The sequence below is a fragment of the Ailuropoda melanoleuca genome, chromosome 10 (assembly GCF_002007445.2).
Source record: "Ailuropoda melanoleuca isolate Jingjing chromosome 10, ASM200744v2, whole genome shotgun sequence".
In the NCBI taxonomy this organism is placed as follows: domain Eukaryota; kingdom Metazoa; phylum Chordata; class Mammalia; order Carnivora; family Ursidae; genus Ailuropoda; species Ailuropoda melanoleuca.
Window position 1 is genome coordinate 59,774,291 of NC_048227.1, and position 24,032 is coordinate 59,798,322.

The window sequence follows — 24,032 nt, forward strand, 5'->3', positions numbered from 1 at the left end:
GGGCTAATCTTAGCCAGCCTTGCTCATCTGTCTATAGCCGGCCAGCAGGTGAGCCTGTGCTTGGCTGGTCTAAGATGGTCTTACTTGGCACAGCTCTCTGTATGAGGTTTCTGATCTAGCAGGCTACCCTGAGCTTAACCTGAGACAATGCTACTGGCTAGAACAAGTCTCAGCAACACTCAGATCCAAGGTGGGGTGGGAAAAGAACCCATTTCTTGATAGGAGGAGCTAGAAATTGCACTGTAAAAGGATGAAGACTGTAGTCACTTTTAGTCTAACTACAAAAACTTCACATAAAATAATCTAATATTAATGCTGCTTTCCCTCCATCCTTAAATCTAGATTGTGTAAACATTAACTCACTTTTTCATTGCAAAATATAATTTCAAGAATGCTGTTAAACTGGTCAAGGTGTGTTGAAATTAGACAGCATATTGAGATTTTAATTTAAGAGCATAAGAAGTTGAACAATACTGATTTTGTGAACTTAGGAAAAAAAGATATAAAAGCTACCTTACATACTAGACAACATGAATCTGTATAATTAAGAGGAAATTATATAGCTTAAGTGGCTTTAAAATTTTTTGCTTATGATTATGTATTAAAAGCCTACTTTATATAAATTCGATAAATTATCAGAAATAGTTTTATTCAAAGAGCAACACCCATGAACCTTTAAAATGAACCATTTATTAAATCGGACTGTTATTCTTAACAGTTAATGTAAGTTACATATATGTTTATGTCAGAGTATTTCACACGGAAATTTTTAAAACTCTTACAGGCAAGCAAAATCGTACCACACAATATATAAGTGGGAAGGGGGTACTGCTAAACATTCAAATAAGGCAGGTATTTAAAAACGGTAAAACAATAATTAAAAAAAATTCAAGCATTCCTTTAAGAGAATTCAATACTACTAGCTAAATGTACTTTCTGAGTGTATTCATATAATCAAGGCAGTGTTTCTTCTTTTAAAACATCAGGAAATGGAATAAGGCTCATTAATAGATACAGCTGCCCTCAAGATTTCAGTCTCAGTTGCTTTCTTTAAATTAAAATTCACAAAGTGCACAATTAAGATATATCAAAAAACTGAATCTGCTACTCTAACAACAGCTGTCCATGCTTAATACTTAGTGGTTTATTTGACCAAATTATCTTTTCAGGGAAAAATAAAAAAGATAAGCCACTGTAAAACATTTAGTTTGAAATGTACGCTAATATTTTTCTTAGAAATCAAAAATTATGGAGGAAAAGGGTTATTTATCATAAGGAAAAGAAAGCAGAACACTGGAATGACCAAACATTTTCAAAGAACGAGCACCACAAAGGACATTTGCATTCAGTTTTGTAATATTTATCAATGCATTTTTCTTACTCCAACCAATCTACTTCATCAAATTCTGAATCATCTTCTGAATCACTATACTCCACAGCAATACGGCGAGACAGGATGGTGGCAACGTCATTTTCAATGCGCTCGTGTTTAGCTTCCTGTTCACGTTGCTCTTCTACTTTGCGTAGCTGAATACCTGACATAGGAAAACCAGAGCATTCATTGTAAACTAAAACACTAAATACTACATATGATTAATCTTTCTGGAATAAAATCAAATACATGTGAGAAATACTAATAGTAAAATGCAAAGCAAGGTCTATTAAAAAGAATTTGAAGCGATCATATTGAGAATCATATTAATTTGGTCAATTAATTCTTTCATTATCTGTAAAACTAGTTGGTCAAACTTACCAGCTATCTCAGTGAATATCTACGGTTTATTTAGCCATGATGGTTTACTGTGCCTCCCTACTCAGCACTCCCCCAAAAAGTCAATCATTGGTCAAATAAATGTTGTTGAGTATATTTTCTGTAGTTTTATTCTCCCCAGTACTTGAGGGAAAGGCACGATTATTCATTCTATACTGTCAGGGCCTGGCTTATAGTAGAGGTGCCCAGGAAATGCTGGCTGAATAAACGAATGAATGTGAGAGGTCTTTCCTTTGTTACTAACGGAGGAACTTTAATCCTATAAAGGCATTTGGAAGAGCACATGTCACGGATACACCAAATGGACAGCCTTAACACTGAAGAAAATACCATTTTTAAAGGAGTTAATATATATATTAAACATAATATAAAGGGTTTTAACTAAATTTTCTAAAACTTATAACTCTGATACTTTTAATTTCTCATTTATTCAATAAACATTTTAAGAATCCCTACTAAAGTATGAAAATAAGATAATTAAATGTGATATATTTTCTGGAAAGTGATTTAAAATATACACTGAACATAACTTTCCTTTCTAAAAACCATTTGTGCAAAAATATGATCATCTAAAATTTTATAAGTGAGGAAAACGTTATTGTGTCAAATATTTAAAAGATTCTAATGCTACCATAGCAATGCTTTAAATGGCCATGAGGAAGTTACCTTTCCGTATTGCTTCCAGAAGTACGCTCCTGGCGTCACTGATCACAGGTAGAGTTGACGGATGGCGCTTTGGCTCAGAAGCAGGTATAACTTGTGATGGGGGAGATGGAGGCATTAATGGAACATGGGGACCTGGGGCAGCAGATGGAGCTGGATGTAGCCCAGAGGGAGGATGAGTAAGAGCTGCAACTGTGACAGGTGATGATGGTCGAATGCCAGGTGGAGGCAGAGGAGGCGGTGGTGGGGGTGGAGGCAGCCCCTGGACTTCACCTTGTGGGAGTGGATGAACTGGTACAGTCTCACACACTGGGGCAGCCCTAGCTACTGGCGGGGAGGGCTGTACTAGAGGAGGTGCGATTGGAGGAGGAGCTGGGTGGAGAACTCCAGGGGCGATCTGAAGAGGAGCTGGAGGTGGTGGCACTGCTGGAGCTTGCAGAGCGGTGGCTGGAGGTGGAGGTGGGGGAGGTACTGGTGGGGGAGGAGTTGAAGTCATTGAAGCTCTTAATGAAGAAGTTGACAAGGCAGATGGAAGAGGTGGAGGAGGAGGTGGGGGGGTTGGGCTCACAAACACAGGTGTCCTGCCTGTAGCTGGTGACTGAGGGCGATTTTCTATCAAACCTGTAGCAGAACTGAAATGATAGAGAAATCCTAGCAAGTTACTAAAAGAGAAAGAACTAATCAGGAAAGATATGACTATCAGTAATTATATCAGGGTAGATGCATTAACATGTTCCTAGAGAAATTAAAAATTCTTCAGAATTTAGGATGAAGGGAATACACCAACAAGAAAATCAGTAGGTGGTACTTTTGTCTGTAATATTCTAAACAGTCTCATCCTCCCATGCACCTGTCATATACACTCAAGCATTTTATGCTTACTTTGATAAAAAAAAATGTTCAATTTTATGCTGAGAGGAGTCTTTATAATGACTCAACATTCATCATATTACAATATTTGTAGCAATACCTGTGGCCATTACAATGCTGCACTGATACTGAAGCTATTAAGACTCATCATATGTCATTTCAGTTAAATCAATACCAACTAATTACAAGCCACAAAAGGAAATTTATGGCTCTCTTCCTTCCTGAAGATGGAACATCAAATGACTCAGTGATAGAAGGCTAATTTTTTTAATGAAAATTATAAAGCTGGTCTCTATTTACCTATTAAAAATTTTATAATCTGGATAACAATGGACAATATTAAACTGCAAAACTGCTTTACTGAAAGATTATTGCCTCTTTTCTCTCAAATTCTCAGAGTATTCCCCATAAGACCAAATTAACACTTAGAATCACATCTTTGGGTCCCATTTCCTAGTCCCTTACCATATTCCAAAAATTCTTAATTTTTATTAATACACTGCACATCATGTGCTTGATAATAAAGCCACAATAAAATGAAACACACTTTAATCTTTAAATGCTCATTCACTAAATTTTCCCCACGAGAACAAGTCCGCTTTTATCAGAGGCTGGTGAATGACGTCCTACAGGCCAAACCTGAACTGCTGTTTTTGTAAATAAGGTTTTGTTGAAACACAAACAGGCATTTATTTATGTATAGTCTGTGGCTGTTTCCATGCAACAATGACAGAGCTGAGTAGCTGTGACAGAGAACGTATACCCACAAACCCTAAAATATTTACCAACGTTCTTTAAAGAAAATAGTTACTAACCCCTGAGAACAAATACCATGTGCCTGTCCCAACATACCTGATACAGGTGGGTATGGGTTTGGCATCCCCTGCTCCATGCATTGGTGGAGGTGGGGGAGGTTCGTGGGGTCTGACTAGGACCCTTTCCTCAGCTCTAGTCAGAAGCTCACTCATCTGACTAAATGGCAAGGCGGAAAGTGAGTAAGAGCCATCCATATGGTCCACATACGTCTGAGGTCTAAAAAAAAAAAAAATACAATATCAGTGTATTTTTCTTGAATTACTGGTGGAGTAAAGTGTTCTACAGGAGATATTTAACATGTATCCTTTGAATGTCAGTATTTTAACCACTACTTAGAAGCTTCAGAAATTTATTACTGCTTTTAAAACAAAGTATGCTGCTCACAATGCAATCTTTCTTTGCAGCTATTTTATTATTTTATAAGGTAATACTAATTCAATTCACAAGGATAAAAAGTATTACATATAGAATCTTATAACAAGAAAAGAAAGTAACTTTTGGCAAATTGTGTTCAAAGCTATCTGCCTCTATTTCATTTTTTTCCTTTAAAACATGATGCCAATGACAAAAAGCTAGAATATGAAAACTGGAATTTTCTACCATCAGGATATCTCATTGCTTTCTTGAACCTAAATGACTTCTAAATGTCTTCTATCAGTGAGAAAGCCCTCCATGATACTAGCATCACAGAGATGGCTAACTACATGGTTTTGTCTTTTTGGTGTTTTTACAGGTGGTAGGGTACTCAGAAAATAGAACTGAGTAACAAAGCAACACGTGACTTAAGATCAGATTTAAGTAAAATTTTAGATTTATAAATATTTACTGATTGTAGTGCATGCTGGGGATGAATGTACACAAAGTTAGAAAATACAGCTGACTTTGAACACAGGTTTGAACTGAACATGTCCACATATATGAGTTTTTTTTTTCCTATAGTACAGCACTGTAAATGTATTTTCTTTATGATTTTCTTAACATTTTTTTGGTGGCTTACTTTATTATAAGTATACAATATATAATACAGATCACATACAAAATATGTGTTAAATGACTGTTTATGTTCTCAGTAAGGCTTCCAGTCAACTAGGCTATTACAGTTAAGTTTTTGGGGAGTCAAGAGGTACATGTGGATTTTTGACTGCACAAGGGATTGGTGCCCCCAACTCCCACATTGTTCAAGGATCAACTGTATTTTACTTACACTACTGCGTCAGGTAATACCATAATTACTTAACAGTAGTAGAAGAAAGTGTTTATCTATGGATTACTTTTTAAATTAAATCTCAATTCTTTTGTCTTTTTCTTTCAATAATGCATATAAATAGTATCTTACATGTATCTTATTCCTAAACCCGGCCAAGATATTAGCCTAATAATTTACATGTATTATTCCAAAGAAAACTTTAAGCTCCTTTCCATTCAAAAATCATTAACTATAATATATAAAAATAATAACTATACTCCTTCAACTATACACAAATTCCTTTACAGAGAGAATGCTAGTGCAATGTTTAGTTAAGGTAGCATGTTACTTAGATGGGGCCATGGCTACTGAGAAAGGAAAAAGACCGATTCTATAGTTCTGCAAGAGGGGATGAGTAATTTTGTTTAAAAGTCCTGATGCAACTCAGGTGGGAGATGTGGCATAGAAAGGGAGTCAGGAAAAAGAAAAAGGAACAAAATATTACCCTTTCTCAGCTCCTATTTTATATGTAGTGAATTGGTAATACTTCAAAAAAATTCTAGACCCCATTCCTCTATTATGAAATTCTAGCAGACTCTGCCTGAAATATTGAGAGAGAGCACTGACACTTCATATGAAAGCTAAAACAACCCCGAAAATCATCTATTCCAACCACCTCTTTCTATAGATGACAAAATTAAAATCTAGGTATGAAAATGACCTGCCCAAGATCAGACTTTAGTAGGCTCACAGTGGTCAGGGTTTCAAAATTATTTCTATAGCTAAAGCAGGGTCTGCTGGTTCAATGGTTCAGGACCTAAGACTCAGAGGCACAGATTATAGAAATAAAGCCAGTATTTTATCATTAATTTTGTTAAAAAACAAACAAAAGAAAAGAAACCTTGTTTCAAAATGAGAGGCTGGGCCATTAGCAACTTCAATATGCTTATGTAAGAGATTAGCATCATCTTCAGCCAGCTCTGGACCTTGGGCCAGCTTCTGCCATTCTCTCCGCCTGTCATGAGGCGCTCTTGGCACTTTTTCTGGTTCATGAGGACGATCTAGATTTTTCTGCTATAACAGATGTATTGAAACAAAGCCAAATGCTGAAGTGCTAAGTTTTTAAAAAGAAGTTATAACAATCAAAATAAAATTCTACCATTAATACTGAAAAAGACAATGCCATCATAATATAGTTAAAGTAACACAGAGACAGTTCATTTGTACATTCATAATTAAATCTTAGCTAGCTTGCTTGCAATCCCAGTTTCTTGTCATGTTTTTTTAACCTCTAATTTGAATTGATGCACCAGATAAAAATAGTACGCCTAAATAATAAAATTTGAGGTCAGAAAGTCCTTTCAGATGAAAAAAGATTCACCAACTCTGCCCCCACATCTATTAGTTTTTGCTATAATGAGTGAAATTTCTACCATTAATGGCACTAACTCTAACCATAACCTGAAAATTAATTATTAAGGCTTTGTAATCTGGAAAGTGACAAATTAGCTAGCCAATACAATTATCCAATTAACCCACAGTAAACTGTGTCACTCAACAGAAAACAGGGTATTCAAAAAATACAACACAAAATAATTCAAATTGTGGGAGAAAGCATAGAGTGGTCTAGGGTTGGTATAACAAAGTCAAATGCCCAAAGGGGCCAAGCAGAACACATACATGAATGAAGAAGTCAGGAGTAAGATGGGGATTGCAATGAAAAAACAGGCATGTCCACCCAAGGCTTTCTACTTCAAGAATTTTAAAACCACTGTGTTTGTCAAACAAAACACTGACAGCAGGCATAATCTGAGCTGCCAGTCACTGTTTGTAAACTCTGGCTAGAGCACCGGGATACTGTCTAGTACAGAAAATGGTAACATGAGGGCATTATGGGGGAAAGGGAGGAGAGGAGAGTTACAAGAGAAACAGAGGGATGATGAAAACAGATTTTGCCTCCTTCATAATTCTGCCTAAATCCCAATTTTGCTTCCTCCTCCTTTATTTCCAGTTATCATCAACATGGAATAAAGCAGATCCAAGTGAATTTTATTACAAAGTAGAAAATGGCAACACAGCAGACAGATAACAGGAATTTAGTGAGAATATAATAATCTTTCCAAAACATTTAGGATATGATCTGTGGTAAGAAAATATAGCTTAATCTACTTTGCCAATATCTGCACAATATTCCTTTGTCTCTTCTTGCCAGAATGCCCTTCTCTTCTCTGGTCCACTTAATTCCTATTTGTCCTGCAATATTTATTATAAGCTTTGTTGAAAGTATTTGCCAACCCTGTCCTCTGGATAAAGCAGGTGCTGTTTTGTGCTACCTAAACCCTCTACACACACCTCTGTTATGGCACTTATCATACTATATTATAATAATCTGATTGCTCATCTGCTCCCCCATCAGACTGTGATCTTCCTGTGTGCTTATAAAGACTTCAGTATAAAACTGTCAAGATACAAGCTTAATAAAGTTCCCTGCATGCAACAAAACACAAATACATGAAAACTAACTTCAATTTTTTGAATCTCTTGTAATACCTTCTGTTTCCTCTTTTCCTTCCTCTTATCCTCTGTATCTTGCAACATTTTTTCTTTCCATAGATCAAAGAAATACGAAGGATTGGTATAAAACTTTAAACCTTCTTTACCATCATCTCTGAAATGTAAAATATCAATTAAAACATACATCAGTAAGACTTAGAGAGGCAATCAGAATAATTTTACTAAATGTTTTTTCTCTTACATTAATGAAATATAGCATGTGTAAAAATACTGACAAAATAAATTAGAATGCTGCATCAATAAAGTATTTCTCACAAATCAGACCAAAAAAAACTAAGGAAAATGGAAAACCAGGTGTTTTTCAGAGTTGGTGTTACTAATCTGAAGAACAGCTGGACAATTTTCATCCCTAACTTGTGCTGAATACCAACTTTTCTAAAAGTCCTTTGGGAAATTCCAATAGTTACAAAAGATTCTGCCAAAGATAAAAAGACAATAATACATTTAGAATAGAGAAATTACACAGGGTTTCTGCCAATACTCTAATTTGCTTATTATTTCACCAAACCCTAAAAATATCCTTTAAAACTCATTCTAGTAGTAACAGTTATTTTCACCCAATGACTTGCATACTGACAAAACAGTTTCAAATAAATATCTGAATACCATTTTATTCAGGATATGTGTTGTGTATATTAAATTACTCATTTAATAAATCATGTGGAAGTACCCCTAAAGAAAGCCTGAGGAATTCGAGATTTTAAATGGTAAAAAAAATTTTAGAATAGATACCACATATGCGTTTTGTAAAAAGTTAATGCATATAGATCAAGAGTAGGCATGAACAAACCAAAATGATATTTATTTTGTTAGCATGATGGAATTTTGAGCCCCTCATTTTTTATTTTTCATCTGACCAGCCGTTACATTAAAAAGATAGTAACTCCTTGGCCCTTCATATTAGTAAGTTTGGTACTAGCTTTGATTAATAATACTTCTCAAAACAACTCCCTTGAGTAAGTCTTGTCTTTTGTATGCCAGAATCTTGGGAACCCGCCTAGTGAATCAAGCAAAAGTTTTCTAAAGGTGGTGGATGAGGAAGGTTCTCTGTGTTGGTGAAAAGCCCAGTGACGTAAACAGTGTTTGGGGATTTAGCATTTAAAGGTAGACTGCTACTGATTGGACTGAAGGTCCACAATACCCAGCCAGCCTTCGTATGGCTTAGCCCACTGACCTATAGGGAGTGAGTATATTGAGAGGCGGCGGCTGTTCGCAAACATCGTAGGTCTCCTGTAACGGGATGGGCAAAGTCTTGCGGTCGAAAAGCTGCTGATCTTGAATTGTAGAACTCCGGAAAGCTTTCCTCATTGTTATATCTTGCAAAGACACTAAAACAAAAATAAAAAATGTACTTTGTTTTACTAGGTGGATTGAACACAAGTACAGATTCACACACTGCTTTTAAGAGTCAGCAAGCTCAGGAAGTTGTGACTGTAGTGGCTTGTGACTCAGGAACATTTCGAAGCCTCTATCATTATATCCCAGTATCATTCCAACCAGGTTAAATCTGAAGGCACCTTTGATTTCTAAGGGTCAAAAAGCTCTACTGATACCTGAAGCATTACCCACATTTCCCATCAAACATCTTTTTCCTACTTACCATCCCCAGCCCCCACTAACCCACGTTTTCTTCTTCCTTTTTTTTAATAATCTTTTTTCCATTTCCCTTTGTTACTTTTATTTAGCTTATACCAATGACACTGAAGGAATTGCTTAGTCTTCAGTGGCATTCTGGCATTCTGGGTTAAACATACTATTGACCTCTATGCTATCTAGACTATAAATATTATACATATGCTTTGACTTAAACTTTACCGTAAAGAAAATATTTTCAAGTACCAGGCAATCCTTATCTTCATCTATTTCACTTATCTTTTATCTTATACTATAAGGATCTCTACTTAGCTATAAGCTCTTGAAGACTGACACTGTCTTGTACATCAGTATCTCCGGTAACTAGCAGAGCTCCATCACATACATGATAACCTAAAATAACTTAATTTACTCATTTTCTTTTGGACTATGCAGCATGTTAAAATAAGAAATGTACCAAATTAGTACATTCTTAACTCTTAGAATGACTTTCTCATATTAAAAAAGTAGGCGATTTCTTATATATTTAATATGGCTTTAAGTATGTAGATAAATGCTTTATACCATAGCAAGGCCAGTACTAAACAATTCTAAAATTATTTTCTCCCTAAAATAGTATCTCTATCATCTTCACAAGTAAAATTCACTCAGCATGAACAAACATTTGGATCTATGGAATAGTTGGAGCAACGTGGCTCTGCAACGGCCACACCATGACTGTCTTTGCAGCAATTCCCCTGCTGCATGATTTGTAAACACACTCAAAAACACCAAAATAAAATTCAGAGAAGGAAAAAAATCTTTTTCGCACTATTGCTAACTAATGATGTAAGAGATACTTAATGAGTATAGACTATATGTGCTAGATGTTCTCACTAATTTTTATTTTACTTACTCTTTGCAACAATTCAATGAGAATAGAAATTATTATTCCATTTTAAACATAAGAAAATCAAGGCTAGGAAACATTATATAACTGGCCCAAGGCAAAATGGTTAATAAGCAGTGGAGCCAGAGCAGAAAACCCAGATCTGTCTGCCTCTGAGGCTGATCATTTAGCCCTAACACCACACACTGCTCTTCGGCTCCTGTCAGATGTGGCCTGTTTTCTATAATCAAAATGGATCAATTCTTGCCACTCACCCAGTCCACTTATTTACCATAAGTATATAACCAGGATGGAACCTAGTGCTTAATCTCCCGAACTTTTCTTAGTCAAGGATGTAAAGAATGTATAAAGTAATAAGCACTTTTAAAAAAAAGATTTATTTATTTATTTGAGAGATAAAGAAGAGCAGGGGAGGGGCCAAGGGAGAAGGAGAGAGAAACTCTAAGCAGACTCCACACTGAGGGTGGAACCCAACACTGGGCTCGACCTCACAACCCTGAGACCATGACCTGAGCCGAAACCAAGAGTTGGACGCTTAACCAACTGAGCCATCCAAGTGCCCCACTAATAAGCACTTTCCCATCTCCAACTGCTCTCATTTACCATTTGTCTTACCAACAGGCCACTGTGACAAAAGCCCTTCTAGTTGCCAATGACAACTGATATTTAAATAGTATTATGTAAAAGTAAGTCAACACAATATTTATAAACATAATTAAATTATATAGGTCTTTGTTTAACATACTCATCTTTTATATATTTTCTTTTTTTTTTTTTTAAAGATTTTATTTCTTTATTTGACAGAGAGATAGTCAGCGAGAGAGGGAACACAGGCAGGGGGAGTGGGAGAGGAAGAAGCAGGCTCCCAGCGGGAGAAGCCTGATGTGGGGCTCGATCCCAGAACTCTGGGATCATGCCCTGAGCCAAAGGCAGACGCTTAACGACTGAGCCACCCAGGCGCCCCTTTATATGCATAATTCTCACCATTACTTAAATTATTTAATAATTTAGAAAACAAAAATACTAATATTACACTCTGTAATTTAGTGTTGTATTCATAACATTATCTCATGTGAACTCTGAGTTTAAAAATCTAGGTTAAGGAACTTTGAAAATTTCTTCTTTCCAACATTCCAAAATGGTATCAAATTAAGCAGTTCAGCTTTTAGATTCTGAATCCTTCTCCAAAGCTCCCCATAATTTTAAAGGAAACTGAACAACTGTGATAGTTACTGGCACATTAAGATTTTTTTTGAACATATTGTTTAAGTAGTTAACTGGTATCTGTATTTTTGTTTTCAATTTTAATTGGAGTGCTAAGATAAAATTTAACAGTATTTTGAAACTGTTAGTTTTTATTTCTGTTACATATAGGAAATACCTCTCTATCTCTGTATTATTAGGTGGCATATATTTATAACTTAATGTTTAACTACAAAAAATTTGGACGTAAATTATATATTTGAAAGTATGGTCATAAAATATTTTTTCATTTGTAACAATTATTTCAAGAATTTTATGAAGTATAATTAACATACATGTACATGCTTCAAAAGATATCACTAAGAAAAACCACCCACAGAATGGGAGAAAATTATTTGTAAATCATATCTGATAAGAGACTTGGATCAAGAATATATACAGAATTCTTATAACTCAAGAAAAAGAAAAATATTCCAATTTAAAAATGGGAAAAAGACCTCCAAAGAAGATACACATCTGATAAGTCACTTAAACCCTGATTTTAGATCCTAGCTCTACCACTTCCTGCTGGATCACTTATCTGTAAGTGGTTACAAGCCATGAGAAAAAGGTCAACATCATTAGTCATCAGGAAAACGTACATACATTCTACAACATGAACCAATAATGAAAAGATCAGGCTAAATGAAAGAAGTCAATCACCAAAGGCCACATATTGTATGATTCCATTCATAAGAATGTCCAGAATAGGTAAATCCATAGGGACTGAAAGTAGATTAGTGATTGCTATAGGCTGGGAGAAAGGGAAAATAGGGAGCGACTGCTCTGGGTATATGGTTTCTTTCTTGAGTGATGAAAATGTTCTAAAACTGATTATGCTGATAGTTGCTTAGCACTGTGAATATACTAAAAACTACTGAATTGTACACATCAATTTTAGACAGGTTAACTGTAGGGTGTATGAAATAGATCTCAATAATGCTGTTTAAGGAGAAAAAGTACTGTTCTGATTTTTTTCTCTTTGGAAGCAGAAACTTAACATGGTATTTGTCTACTTATTTAGGCTTTAAATTAGGTTGTATCAAAAGAAGTTGGTTCAATCATGAAGACATTTATCATTACATTCTACTTTTTGCTTTTTCCAGTGATATCTTCTATTATTTTCATTCAAGTTTAGGTCTACTATATAACTTGCACTTGTACTAAAAATGTTATTCAACAAAAAAATATTTTGAAGAAAGGGTTATAAAAGACATACATTAAGTAATTCTCTAGGGAAAATAAGTGGAAATTATGTTCTGAATAGTTCCATTTTTTGTGTGTGTAAGAAAAAAAAAAACCCAAAAAACCAAAAAGAGGAATTTGAGACACAACAGGATTCAATGTATTCTATTCAAAGTGTAAAATGCTGTTTTACCACTAAAGTTTCTATCATTATTTCAGACGGTAATATATTGTTTGTCACCTGATATCCCAGGTTTAATACTCAGCGTAGAAACATTTTTGTCCTACATATAGGCGATTTGGGTATTTTGGGGAAATGGTCATTTAAACTGGGGAGTAACATTCAAATAATTAGATCAGAGTTTAGCAATTTAACAATATGCACACACAAAAGAATATTAAAAGGAATTATATTCTTACAGAATAAAACCTAAGAATTTCAAGTAATCTTCAAACAATTTTTATTTCTAGGACAAAAATATACAAATAAATTATAAAGGAGAAAAGAAAAAAGAATAGAGAAAAAGTCTAGGTAAAAATTTTTTTATGTCAGGGGTGCCTGAATGGCTCAGTCAGTGTTAAATGTCCAACTCTTGATTTTGTCTCAGGTCATGATCTCAGGGTCGTGAGACTGAACTCCACAACCTGTGGAGTGTGCTTGAGATTCTCCCTCCCTCCCCCCACCCCCCACCCCATGCTCACTCTCTCTCTCTAAAATAAGTAAAGTCTTTAAAATATTTTTTATGTCCAAAAATTAAAAGCTATTTAATATAGAAAAAGAAGAAGCAAAAAAGAATAGATAGATAATAGAAAAGCCAGGAGTGTCATACTAATGATATTTATAGATAATTCACTGATTTATTACAACATGTACATCAAAGATCATGGGTAAAAAAGACTTGTAATAAACTCGTGTTTAATACTGTTCTTAAATATATTGCTCATCTCAACAAATCTAAAATATACATGGAAGAAAATATAATATGAATAAACTTACACTCTTCTTCTTTAGGGTCAAGCTGTGTAACACTAACAGATAAACGGTCCACACGTTCTTGTAATGAGTTAACTCTGAAGGAAAAACTATGTGCTTCATTGAACAATTCTCCAAATATATCTTCAGCATATTTACCTAGGCAAAATGAGACATATACCATAAAATTTAATGTGATCAGAGATAAATATCAAACAATTTAACATTTTTAAAAGTTTTGTCCTGATGAATTTGGCATTTATTTGGAACTAGTTTATACTTTAAACCCTAAAGTAACCAACTTGAGACAAAGTGGGAAAACAACATAAATCCTGGGAAATCTGGTTTTAAATACTAGCTCTACTACTTCCTGCTAAGTGTCTTGTGCCTAAAATGCAAATACTCTACCTGCTTTATCTATACGGGCCCAGTTGTTGAGGTTCAGTACATTACGATGTAAAAGTACATACTAATAATACCTCTTTTAAATCAGCATTTGTAAACTCTACACTAGAACTGATTTTCAGGTCAAATGGCAGAATCTAAGAGTCTTCATAAGCCCAACAGAAGACCAGTCTCAGATATGCCCAAAACATAGAAAATTTATGGGATATTTTATATTTTCTTGTTCTATTTTCCTAAAAAAGCATCATAAATCTAAAATCACTGTATTTTCTCTAATCATATAAATTTCTATTACCAAAAAGAATAAGTGAAAATAATCCTATTCTAAAAGGAGAAAAAAATAGAAATTTTTTATCTAGTAAATAAGCCAGGGAGAAGTTTAGGCAACCTATAATGAAAACATTATTCAAGTGTATTTAGAACATATAAAGTAATGCATACTTATAATATAAAGGTGAGTCAATTACTATGTGCACCTTTGGATAAAAAAGAAAATTGATGGTCTTCCTAAATTAAGACATTTTAGACCCAAGGATACTATGTAGGTTAAATCTAGCTCAATAGTAAGCTCTATTGAGACAGTTCCTGAGACAGAGATAATATTTATTAAATGAATTCGTTAATCTCACTAGTTTATATTTGAATATTGCATTTTTTCAAGGTATTTCAATATATTATCAGTTAAATCAACAAGCATTTAATGAGGGTTTGCCCTGTGCCAGGCAGGTGTATGACTTTCTGAAGGCACCAAAAAGTAGAACATAAAATTCCTGTCCTAGAAGATTCAATAATCTTTAAGAAAAAAATCAGAACTTTAAAGTCTCTATAATAAATTAAGAACTTTAATGTCTACAAAAATATAATAAAAAAGAATCATTTTGTATATATTCATTTACTCACATACATCTTTAAACCAAATTAACTGAAAAGTTCTTATGTGCCAGACATTGTACCAGACCCTGGGTATATAAAAATGATGGAAGAAGGTCTCTGCCATTGATGAGTTCTGAACAGAGGGAGAAACAGACACTTAACAAATACAAAAAGCAATTTAATAAATAAGTCCAAATCTTTATTCCATTCACTTTGAGGCCTTGGTATCAATTTCCTCACCTGTGAAATAGGGATAAAAATAACTGCTTCAAAAAAAATTTATAAGAAAAGGAGACAGTGAGTAGAGAACCTAGCAGAGCTCCACATACAGGGTAGGTCAGCAATAGGCACCCCTTACTATAATATACGGTAAAAGCCACAGAACACAGAGAAAAAAACACCTAACTTTTGGGTGTGGGATGGTGTCTGAAACACTTCCAGAGACACAGTTTCCCTGGCAAATAAGGAAAGCACCCCAAGTTCCAAGTGTAAGAAAAGGCAGGTATAAAATTATTCATTTATTCAATTTATTCAACTACTGTTAGGGATACAAATGCTAGGAATACAGAGATAGAAGAGACAATTTCATCCTTAAAAGAGCTTAGTTTAAAACAGGGATCCTTATTTTATAATCTGTAAACCAACAGAAAATTATATGCAGGTTTTTAAATATATTTGCATTTTTCTGGAGAGGGGGCCCACAGTTTCTCGAGAGATTTTTTAAAAAGAGTCTATGCTCCCCCTACTACAGGTTTAAGTACTAAAGTACTTCAGTGGATAAAATAAAAATCCCATCTGTCCTCTTTTCATATCCCTTCTTACTTTCCAAATCTACCTCTTCTTTCTCTTGGAGGGAAAAGGAATACAGTTTGTAATGTAAAATTGACTGGGCATGTATCTGAATATGAATTACCCTTAGAAGTATTATACTTCTTCCCCTTCAAGAACCTACTTGGTCTCTTTACTATCTTATCATCTATGATGTTAAAAATCTAAATCAAAATCGTCTCAACTGATACTCTATGTTTTCCAAAATCAGGGTCTGCCATATTTATCCAGTATCATCTGTCCCTTTAATCCCCCTTACATAGTTATTTTTGCCTCTATTCATTTGCCTATTCTTCTTGCAAGCTAAAAATGCCTTCCTTCCTCTTTCCCCTCCATTTTCCAAATTCTTTTTGTTTTTTAAAGGCCCAATTCAATTCACATTTCATTCAGCAAGCCTCCTGTAATGACTTCACCTTATTTTTATCTCTTTTCTCAGTTCCTGTAATCTAAAACTCATGATTTTAATTATATACATGCTCACACTGTTCAGAATGATTTCAGTATTAATCATATTCGACTCTTCAATTCAAATCGGGTATACTCTTTTCAGGCAAGAACCACGTGGCTTTATCCCACAGCAAAGTGTTCAGTGTTAGAATCTGTCTATTGTCTATGTTTCTAATTAGTCTTATCAGGCCAATCTATTTATCCTCCCTCCTACCTTGCTATCTATCTATCAAATTTAGACTCTATCAGCTCATCTTGACAGAAGGATGGCCTTGGGAAGAGAGAAGGGTAAAAGATCCCTCAGGTAATTAGACTGTCAGCGGTCGTTAAATAAAACAATAAAATGGGAAAGAATTTTGGTATAACAAGACAGTTATAAAGTGAATTCTATGTTTTCAGTTACTATCTATTATAAAATAGAATTGTGTTCTACTAGGAAAAACATTTTTGTAAGGAAGAAGACAGGAAGGTCTCCCCTAAGACAAGAGGATGTCCCCCACAATTGACCTTTATTTTGGTGTTCTCTTAACACTTTTGGTGCTAACGATATTACCAAAGCCAACATCTCAATCACCTAGAATCATTTTGGACAGCCAAGTTTACTAAGTAATTCACAGATGATTTAATGTATTAATTATTTTAACTACTTTGTATGAAACTGATGTAAAATCTATTTTAAGCTTCCCTAAGTACAAATACAAAATTAAATATAATTTAACCTTTTCTTGAGGACTCAGCGATGAGTTGATTATGAAATCACAATGTTCTAAGTGAGAAAGCAGCCCTGAAATGTGTAAGAATATCTGCTTTTACGTGAAATGGCCTCTTTCTGGTTTTTATATTGCTTCTTCCCTTGCGTCACTTCTTCCTTTGCTGTAAACTACTTCTTTTGACTGGCTTAGGTAATACTTGCTTCTATTTTTATCTCCCCTATACCTCCCTCTTTTGATGTTTTGAAGCATAAATGTTTGGAAATCAGATCATCAAACTTATGTGAAATATCAAAATAAGAGTAAACAGACTCCGAGAGAAGGATCAATTGGCTATCTTATGTACATAGTTTTTAGTGCATGGGCTTGTTTATTTTGGCTAGCTAGGGGCTTTTTAAATTTAATTCTGGATTCCCAACTATGTCAGTGGGAAAGCTGCCAGAGAGTTTAATTCCAGGGCAGTAAATTATTTTTACACCTTGCTACAGTATTTATGGGTTTTCTTTTGTTTTTGAATCTCTACAAACTGCTTAGAAAATGTCTACAATAGTCTCGGATTCCAAATCTGAAGCACCAGTTATATTTTACAAGGTATTTCTATTTTCAGAATTTGGCTACAACATGACCAAGTGCTTGCTGATAGATGTTACTTACATGGATTATACCAGGCTTGAACATTCCTAAAGTTTCCATCTTTAGGTTATATAAAAAAATGGGTTAGTACAGCAAATTAACACTCTTAATCATTATATTAGCTCTAAAATCTACATTGGGAATATACCTAAAACAACATGCCTGTATGAGATCCAAAACTCACTTTAAGAAATAAATTTAACTAAATTTATTGTCATTTCTATGCTCTTACTCAAAGGTAATTTTTATGTTGCTCTAGCTACATATATGTATGTCCAAATGCTCTCACTTGAAACAGATTAACAACCTCTCTTTATCTTGTGCCATTATAAAAAGAAAGAACAAAAGTTAAAAGGAAAAGAACAGAGTGAATCTTGCCTGTAAGGACAATCTATCTGGGTGGGTACCGCTAAGATCTAAGACCACTTAGAGAATACATCTAAGGCCAAGAACATCTTGTTTTTTCTTTAAAATGAAATATAAATGTCTTATTAAAAAGCTAAGCCATCAATTTAAAAGATTGGAGTTATTTTTTAAATTTTCTAGATTTTAAATTTAGAATAATTTACTTAATTCCTTAACTTAGCAGTTCTGTTCTGCAGTCTTATCATGGGGACACATTTGCCTGTCTCCTCCCCTACCTGTCCCTTCCATTGGCCTTTACTATCTGGCCAACCTGCTTGCCTTTCGTCTGTGAGAGACCAGGTTTCCTTGCTATTTTCACAGCACGCTGCACGTCATACTCCTAATGTCCTTTAAACAACTCACCTGACTAACCTAATTCTCTAAGCAGTGACTACCTCACACCTTTTAATTTTAGATATTTGATAATATAAAAATATTTCCTCAGGCTAATAAAATACATGTAAAGAGAGAGATACCAGTGAATAAATAAAGCCTCCAAAAAAGTAACAGTGATGATAAGCAAGCAAAAGTACAACCCTGGCACTACCTTTCATAGATCAAATCATATTTTAAAAAAACGATTTCAGTAATTCTTGTCCATCATGTGATCCTATTCCTAAAATTGTCCTTATTTCCCAGAGGAAACACGCAGAGAAGAAGTTATTCTAAAAGTCATTAATTTTATTTCAAACGGCTACATTTTTCAAGATAACTTTGTATTCTTCTCACCAAACACCCCCCAAAATTAATCATAAGAACATCTTCTTAATACTCATACTCTAAAGCGTAACATTCTGGTTTGCAAGAAATATTTTTCATTGACATAAAAATACTTACTTAGGCTACTTAGTTGTCTAATTATATTTGCCAAGGAAATATTGGTTACACATTCTAGTTCATTCTTAATGCCTCTAGGCAGTGCTGTGTGGCACAAGTGCCTAGGGTCAATGTTTCTTTTCACTAATGGCATCTTGAGATCAACCTCTGTGCCAGTTCACCTGTAGGAAATCAAACAATAAATTAATATCATTCAGTTGCACCCAACACAGAGAAAGACCTCATCTTTCACATTTAATAATAAAATATTTGCTAGTACAAAGACAATAAAAATGGAGTCACTGACTAAATGAATCAAAACTTATTTATTAACCACCTTTCTTCTTCAATTAGAATTTCAACATTATATAAAAATTTAAAAAAACAACTTTCAATGTCAGTTGCTTCATAATGAACTCATAAATCAGTATTATTCTCCTAAAACCAGGTTTTATTTACTACAACTAGGTTTTTTTTGGTTTTGTTTTGTTCCTTTTTTTGAGAAATGGTGTGAAAGGTCTTCTCTAAGGAAGCGCTTAAGAGAATTAAAGAAGCTGGAAGAACAGGATCAAATTTACATTTCCACATAAAATGTATCAGGCGTTCAATGGCTCAGAGATCAAATAGTCCAAGCAGTCCTACATCTTCAATCTTATCAACACCGACCATATCTTTAATTGATCAAGTAGTTCAACTTTCTTCCAATTATAGGCAGCTCTTACTTCCCAGGTCTCACATCTGCACAAATTTCAGCTACCACAGGTTTACTTCAATAATACCAGTTTTCAACAACACGGTTTCAGTTTCACTTACCACACTGTATTAACTACAACTGCATAAATACAAATTTCCTTGTTAGCACTTCAGTATACAAAGGACTATGTTAATAAGAGATGTATATCATGATCAGTGACTGATCACTTCCATCCCCAAAATTGGTTGGTGACTGGTCACATTCAATTCGTTTATCTAAAGACAGCAAAGCATGTAGCTGTGTTACCTTCCTGCCTCCTAAACCCATCTGAAATTTTACAAAACGGGTAACTAAAAGAGGGAACTGGACAACAAAGATAAAAGTACAGCAAAGAAATGAAAAATGATAAAGCTGGAAGTAAAACTGAATTCAAATGTAAATGGAGTAATAGAAGAAACAGCCAATTGTTGAAATGTTGCCATTATCACTGTTTGAGAGACTCTAGATCCGCTATCAGAAGAATTTAGCAAAGGTACACTTACTGACATAAATAAGTGGTTGAAACAAAAAAGAAGATGTCCCTGAGGAGGTGATGCAAGCAAAAAACTTCACATTAAAGAAACTCTTGGAGATATTTCCTGACATTAAAAATGCAAAAATAAAATGTGGGAAGCTGATCCAAATGGACAATTTGCAAGGCACAGAAAAGATGCTCACTCTGGCTAGATCTACTATTCTAATTTATACAAGGAGATGGCAAAGCACTGTTCAAGCTACTCTTGATAATTTTTTTACAAAGAAATAAAACACTTCAATTCTAATTGTTTTTAATGTTTTATAGTACATTGTATTAAATTAATATTGCTTTACTATTTTTTTCATTTCTCTATATACATTTATAACCAACATAAGAGAGTTTTTTTAACATCTTGACAACATTTCTTAAAGATCATAGAACAACTGTAATTTTTCCCACTGATTAAGATCGTTATGTGTAGTTTTATTTTGTATGCTCATTTTTTTGGTCCCACACTACCATGCAAAGTAAGGACTGCCTGTACTCACCCAGTGATAAATAATGGTTATGAAGAAAGTTGTTTCAAAATATTACCCTAATCTCAAAAAAGGATGGACAGCTTTTGTTGTGATTAGAATAGTGCCGTTAGGTAAAATTAAAAGCATTTTGTAGAGAAAAACTCTCTTCCTCATCCATTACTTCAGTTTCAGTATCAGATTCTTTTTATTATTTTTTCTCTTATTCCTTGGTGATTTTAATGGTCACTTATTTAACTCCACTATCAAAATCTTGGTGGCACAAGTAAAATAAAGCTTAACAACTTCATCTCCTAAATCCTGAGAAAAGTGCCTCATTTCTGTTTAAACAACACTAATGTAGGATCCTTTGTCATACTGGGAAAGGGTGAAAAAAATCCGAAATGCTAAAAGGTATAATTTAATTAGCAAGCAAAACTAAAATCAAATTTATTTCAGTATTTTTTAAAATACTGCAAATGATACATTTTCTCTTTAAAAACAATAAAAAAAAATACTGCACAGAAAGCGCCAATAACATATTTGAACATCTTTTGATCCACCTTTGACTAATTTGCCTATTTAAGGGTGAAAACTTTTTATTTAATAAAAAAGCTAAAGTATATTGTGCTAAAACATAAAAAAACTAATCATGAAAACTGTTAATCTATTTTCTTAGGTCATAACTAAATATAGCAAACAACAATTTGCCAACTATTATATAACCCAAGTGGTTATAAAAGTAATTGTTTGCTAAAACATCTATTTTCCTGGGTTCTTAGCAATTAAACTCCCAATTACTGAAGCAAACATCAAGAGATTGAGAGAATGCAAACTAAAGTCTACATACCCTAAAGATTTTTAAATTATTTCTTAAGATAAAATAATTCAGCTAAAATTTCAATAAATCTGTTTCTTAATTCAAAGAACATTTCTTATGGGTTTAATTTTAAATCCTAATATGAATGTTAAAATTGAAAACAAAATTAGCTACAATACTGCTAAAGGCATCATGTTTACTCATTTATTTTTTAAAAGATTCCATTTGTCTATTTATTTGAGAGACAGAGAGAGAATGTGAGCAGGGGAAGGAGCAGAGGGAAAGGGAGAAGCACACTCTGCCCTGAGTGCAGAGCACGATGCCAGGCTCAATCTCAGGACCCTGAGATCATGACCTGAGCCAAAATCAAGAGTCAAATGCTTAAACGACTAAGCCCAGGAATCATGTTTATTAAGCTAGTATATTAAAAACCTTCTTACAAGAAGAGTAAGGAAAATGAAACTACTAAAATCTAACCATAGCAACATGTTTAATAGAATTCTATATTAAAATTATATTTTGGTGGCTATTATTAATATCAATATGTTCTTTAAGTTATTTTAGAATGCTTTTGTTGACCCAAATTGAGACTATATATCTATCTAAAAGTATAAAGCAATATGTAAAGTGTTAAAATAATGCAAGATCAGATATCACAGTAATTTTATGTCTTTAGAAATCAGAAAAATAAGTTATCTAAATTCTCATTTTCAGAATTCAAAAATGGTCTGTAAAATTTATTTAAAATGTTTAAAGGATTGCTTTAGTAACAACTGCAAGACAAATAAATAGTTCCTTTAAAAAAATTGCCATAAGTTAATTAAATAATTGCCTTATGGGTTACATAAAGAATGTAAGAATTAAGAGTATTCTATTATGTCATTGATGACAAGTGATTAATTCCTTACACTCATACATCAATGAAACAACTAATCTATGATCAATTAAGGGTATTTCTGTATTTATAAAATGACACAAATATTAAATAAGGAAAATTTTGTTAAATTATAGAAATAAAATTTTCAATTTTCCTAACACTATTCAGACTAAAGGATTATACTGTGACTTAATAGAACAGGTTAAAATAAAATAACTATTCGAATAAAAACAAATTTCAGTATTTTAAATACTTTAAGAATTTTTAAGGGAGCCAGTGATTTTTAAGAAACGTCCTACTTCCCTAAGATTAGAAGCTAATACTTAATTATGTATAACAGGACAATTAAATAATTTGAGCACAAGAACGTTTAAATGGAGATATGTTCTTTGCAGAAATAGTTTTCCCAAAAAACTTCTATGCAAATGATGAAATACTTTATAAATCTGACAGACACAAGGGATTAAAGTATAAAACATTTTTGAAATAAGAATGCATGAAGTGTTCATGTTAACAAATAGAACAAATCTAATTAAAAATACTTATTTCAATTATGTAAAACCATAGGTCTTTAAATAAAGTGATATAATTTAAAATATTTAAAAAGATGTTTAAAATGTATCAAGAACAGAATTTTTATAACTTACCTTCCCCCAAAATCTATAATGTATATAGCCCAAACTGTCTTAATATTATAAATAAACTGAAATAGAAAGTAACTGAACTTACCAGTGAAACAACATAAATTTGCATAAAACAGCAGTAGGAATATATAAAAATAACAAATCTCCCTTTTATTATAAGGTAAATTTCAAAATTACTCATTAATCATAAATCTCTAAAATTCTACACACAAAGATATGGCAAATCCAAATTAGGCACTCATAGGATTAAAGAACTATTAATCATGCTGAACACCTTTATTTATTTGATTGCTTTGAGATGCTCTGGCCCTATTAAAGAATTTGCCCTAAAAACAGTGCTACCCTTTACCAAAAACAAATAGGTAATTATATCTTTCATCTCAAGTCACAATAACAATTGTATTAAATTTCGATAGATGAAGGTTGAAAAGAAATGAAGAAATAAGCTACACACTCTGCAATTCATTACGGACATCACTGTTAGACTCAAGAAGAAAATTAGAGGCTAATGAAATAATAAATAGTATTAAACACCTATCGGGTAGAATTGAGATTAAGGACAGTCAAATTAGTAATAAGATTCACTAGATGGTAGTAATTATGTGATTCCAAGTCATTTTCAAAGACAATATGTATTTCTTTTAAATTAATACAACCACCACGGAAACTTACTTGACAAATCATTATACAATTTTAATATTGCTCCAAAGTTATTTTCAGTGGTTTAAAGGTGTTAATTTGAAATTTGAGGTATGTAAACCACAAATGCAGATTAAACTATATGAAAAACAAGATCAAGTATTCTTTATACTATTAAAAAGTAATACTTCTAAAAATAATAATTACCTATCAAATAGGTTATATTTTATATGAAAAATTACACTACGGATACACTGATATCCATCCAGTCATCTAGTCATTCATCTATTGAACACCAAAGACTCAAGCACTGTGCTAAGTGTTAAAGGGGTGAGCCAAACCAATCTCCATGGATTAGCTAGAATCAAATATTTAATTATATTTATGCTAAGTGTGATGAAGTACTAGGCACTATAAATAAATCGATTTCCTTAAGGAAATAATATT

At 33.4% G+C, this 24,032-nt stretch overlaps 1 protein-coding gene across 9 annotated transcripts in view; it reads right to left on the reverse strand.

Annotated features, from left to right (window-relative positions):
- Positions 1 to 670: 670 nt before the first annotated feature.
- WASF1 (WASP family member 1) overlaps positions 671 to 24,032 on the reverse strand; it is a 66,003-nt gene continuing 42,641 nt past the window's right edge. For 6 of the 9 annotated variants that reach the window (XM_019806375.2, XM_034668972.1, XM_034668969.1 and 3 more), the window contains 8 exons: positions 18,901 to 19,061; positions 13,787 to 13,921; positions 9,055 to 9,208; positions 7,830 to 7,974; positions 6,208 to 6,380; positions 4,157 to 4,336; positions 2,438 to 3,066; positions 671 to 1,535 (listed from right to left, as the gene is read on the reverse strand). In XM_019806375.2, the coding sequence (XP_019661934.1) occupies positions 1,378 to 1,535; positions 2,438 to 3,066; positions 4,157 to 4,336; positions 6,208 to 6,380; positions 7,830 to 7,974; positions 9,055 to 9,208; positions 13,787 to 13,921; positions 18,901 to 19,033 (1,707 nt within the window). In that variant the 5' untranslated portion in view covers positions 19,034 to 19,061 and the 3' untranslated portion in view covers positions 671 to 1,377. The remainder of the gene's footprint in view (positions 1,536 to 2,437; positions 3,067 to 4,156; positions 4,337 to 6,207; positions 6,381 to 7,829; positions 7,975 to 9,054; positions 9,209 to 13,786; positions 13,922 to 18,900; positions 19,062 to 24,032) is intronic. The other 3 variants (XM_019806376.2, XM_002925646.4, XM_034668974.1) reach the window with 3 other exon arrangements.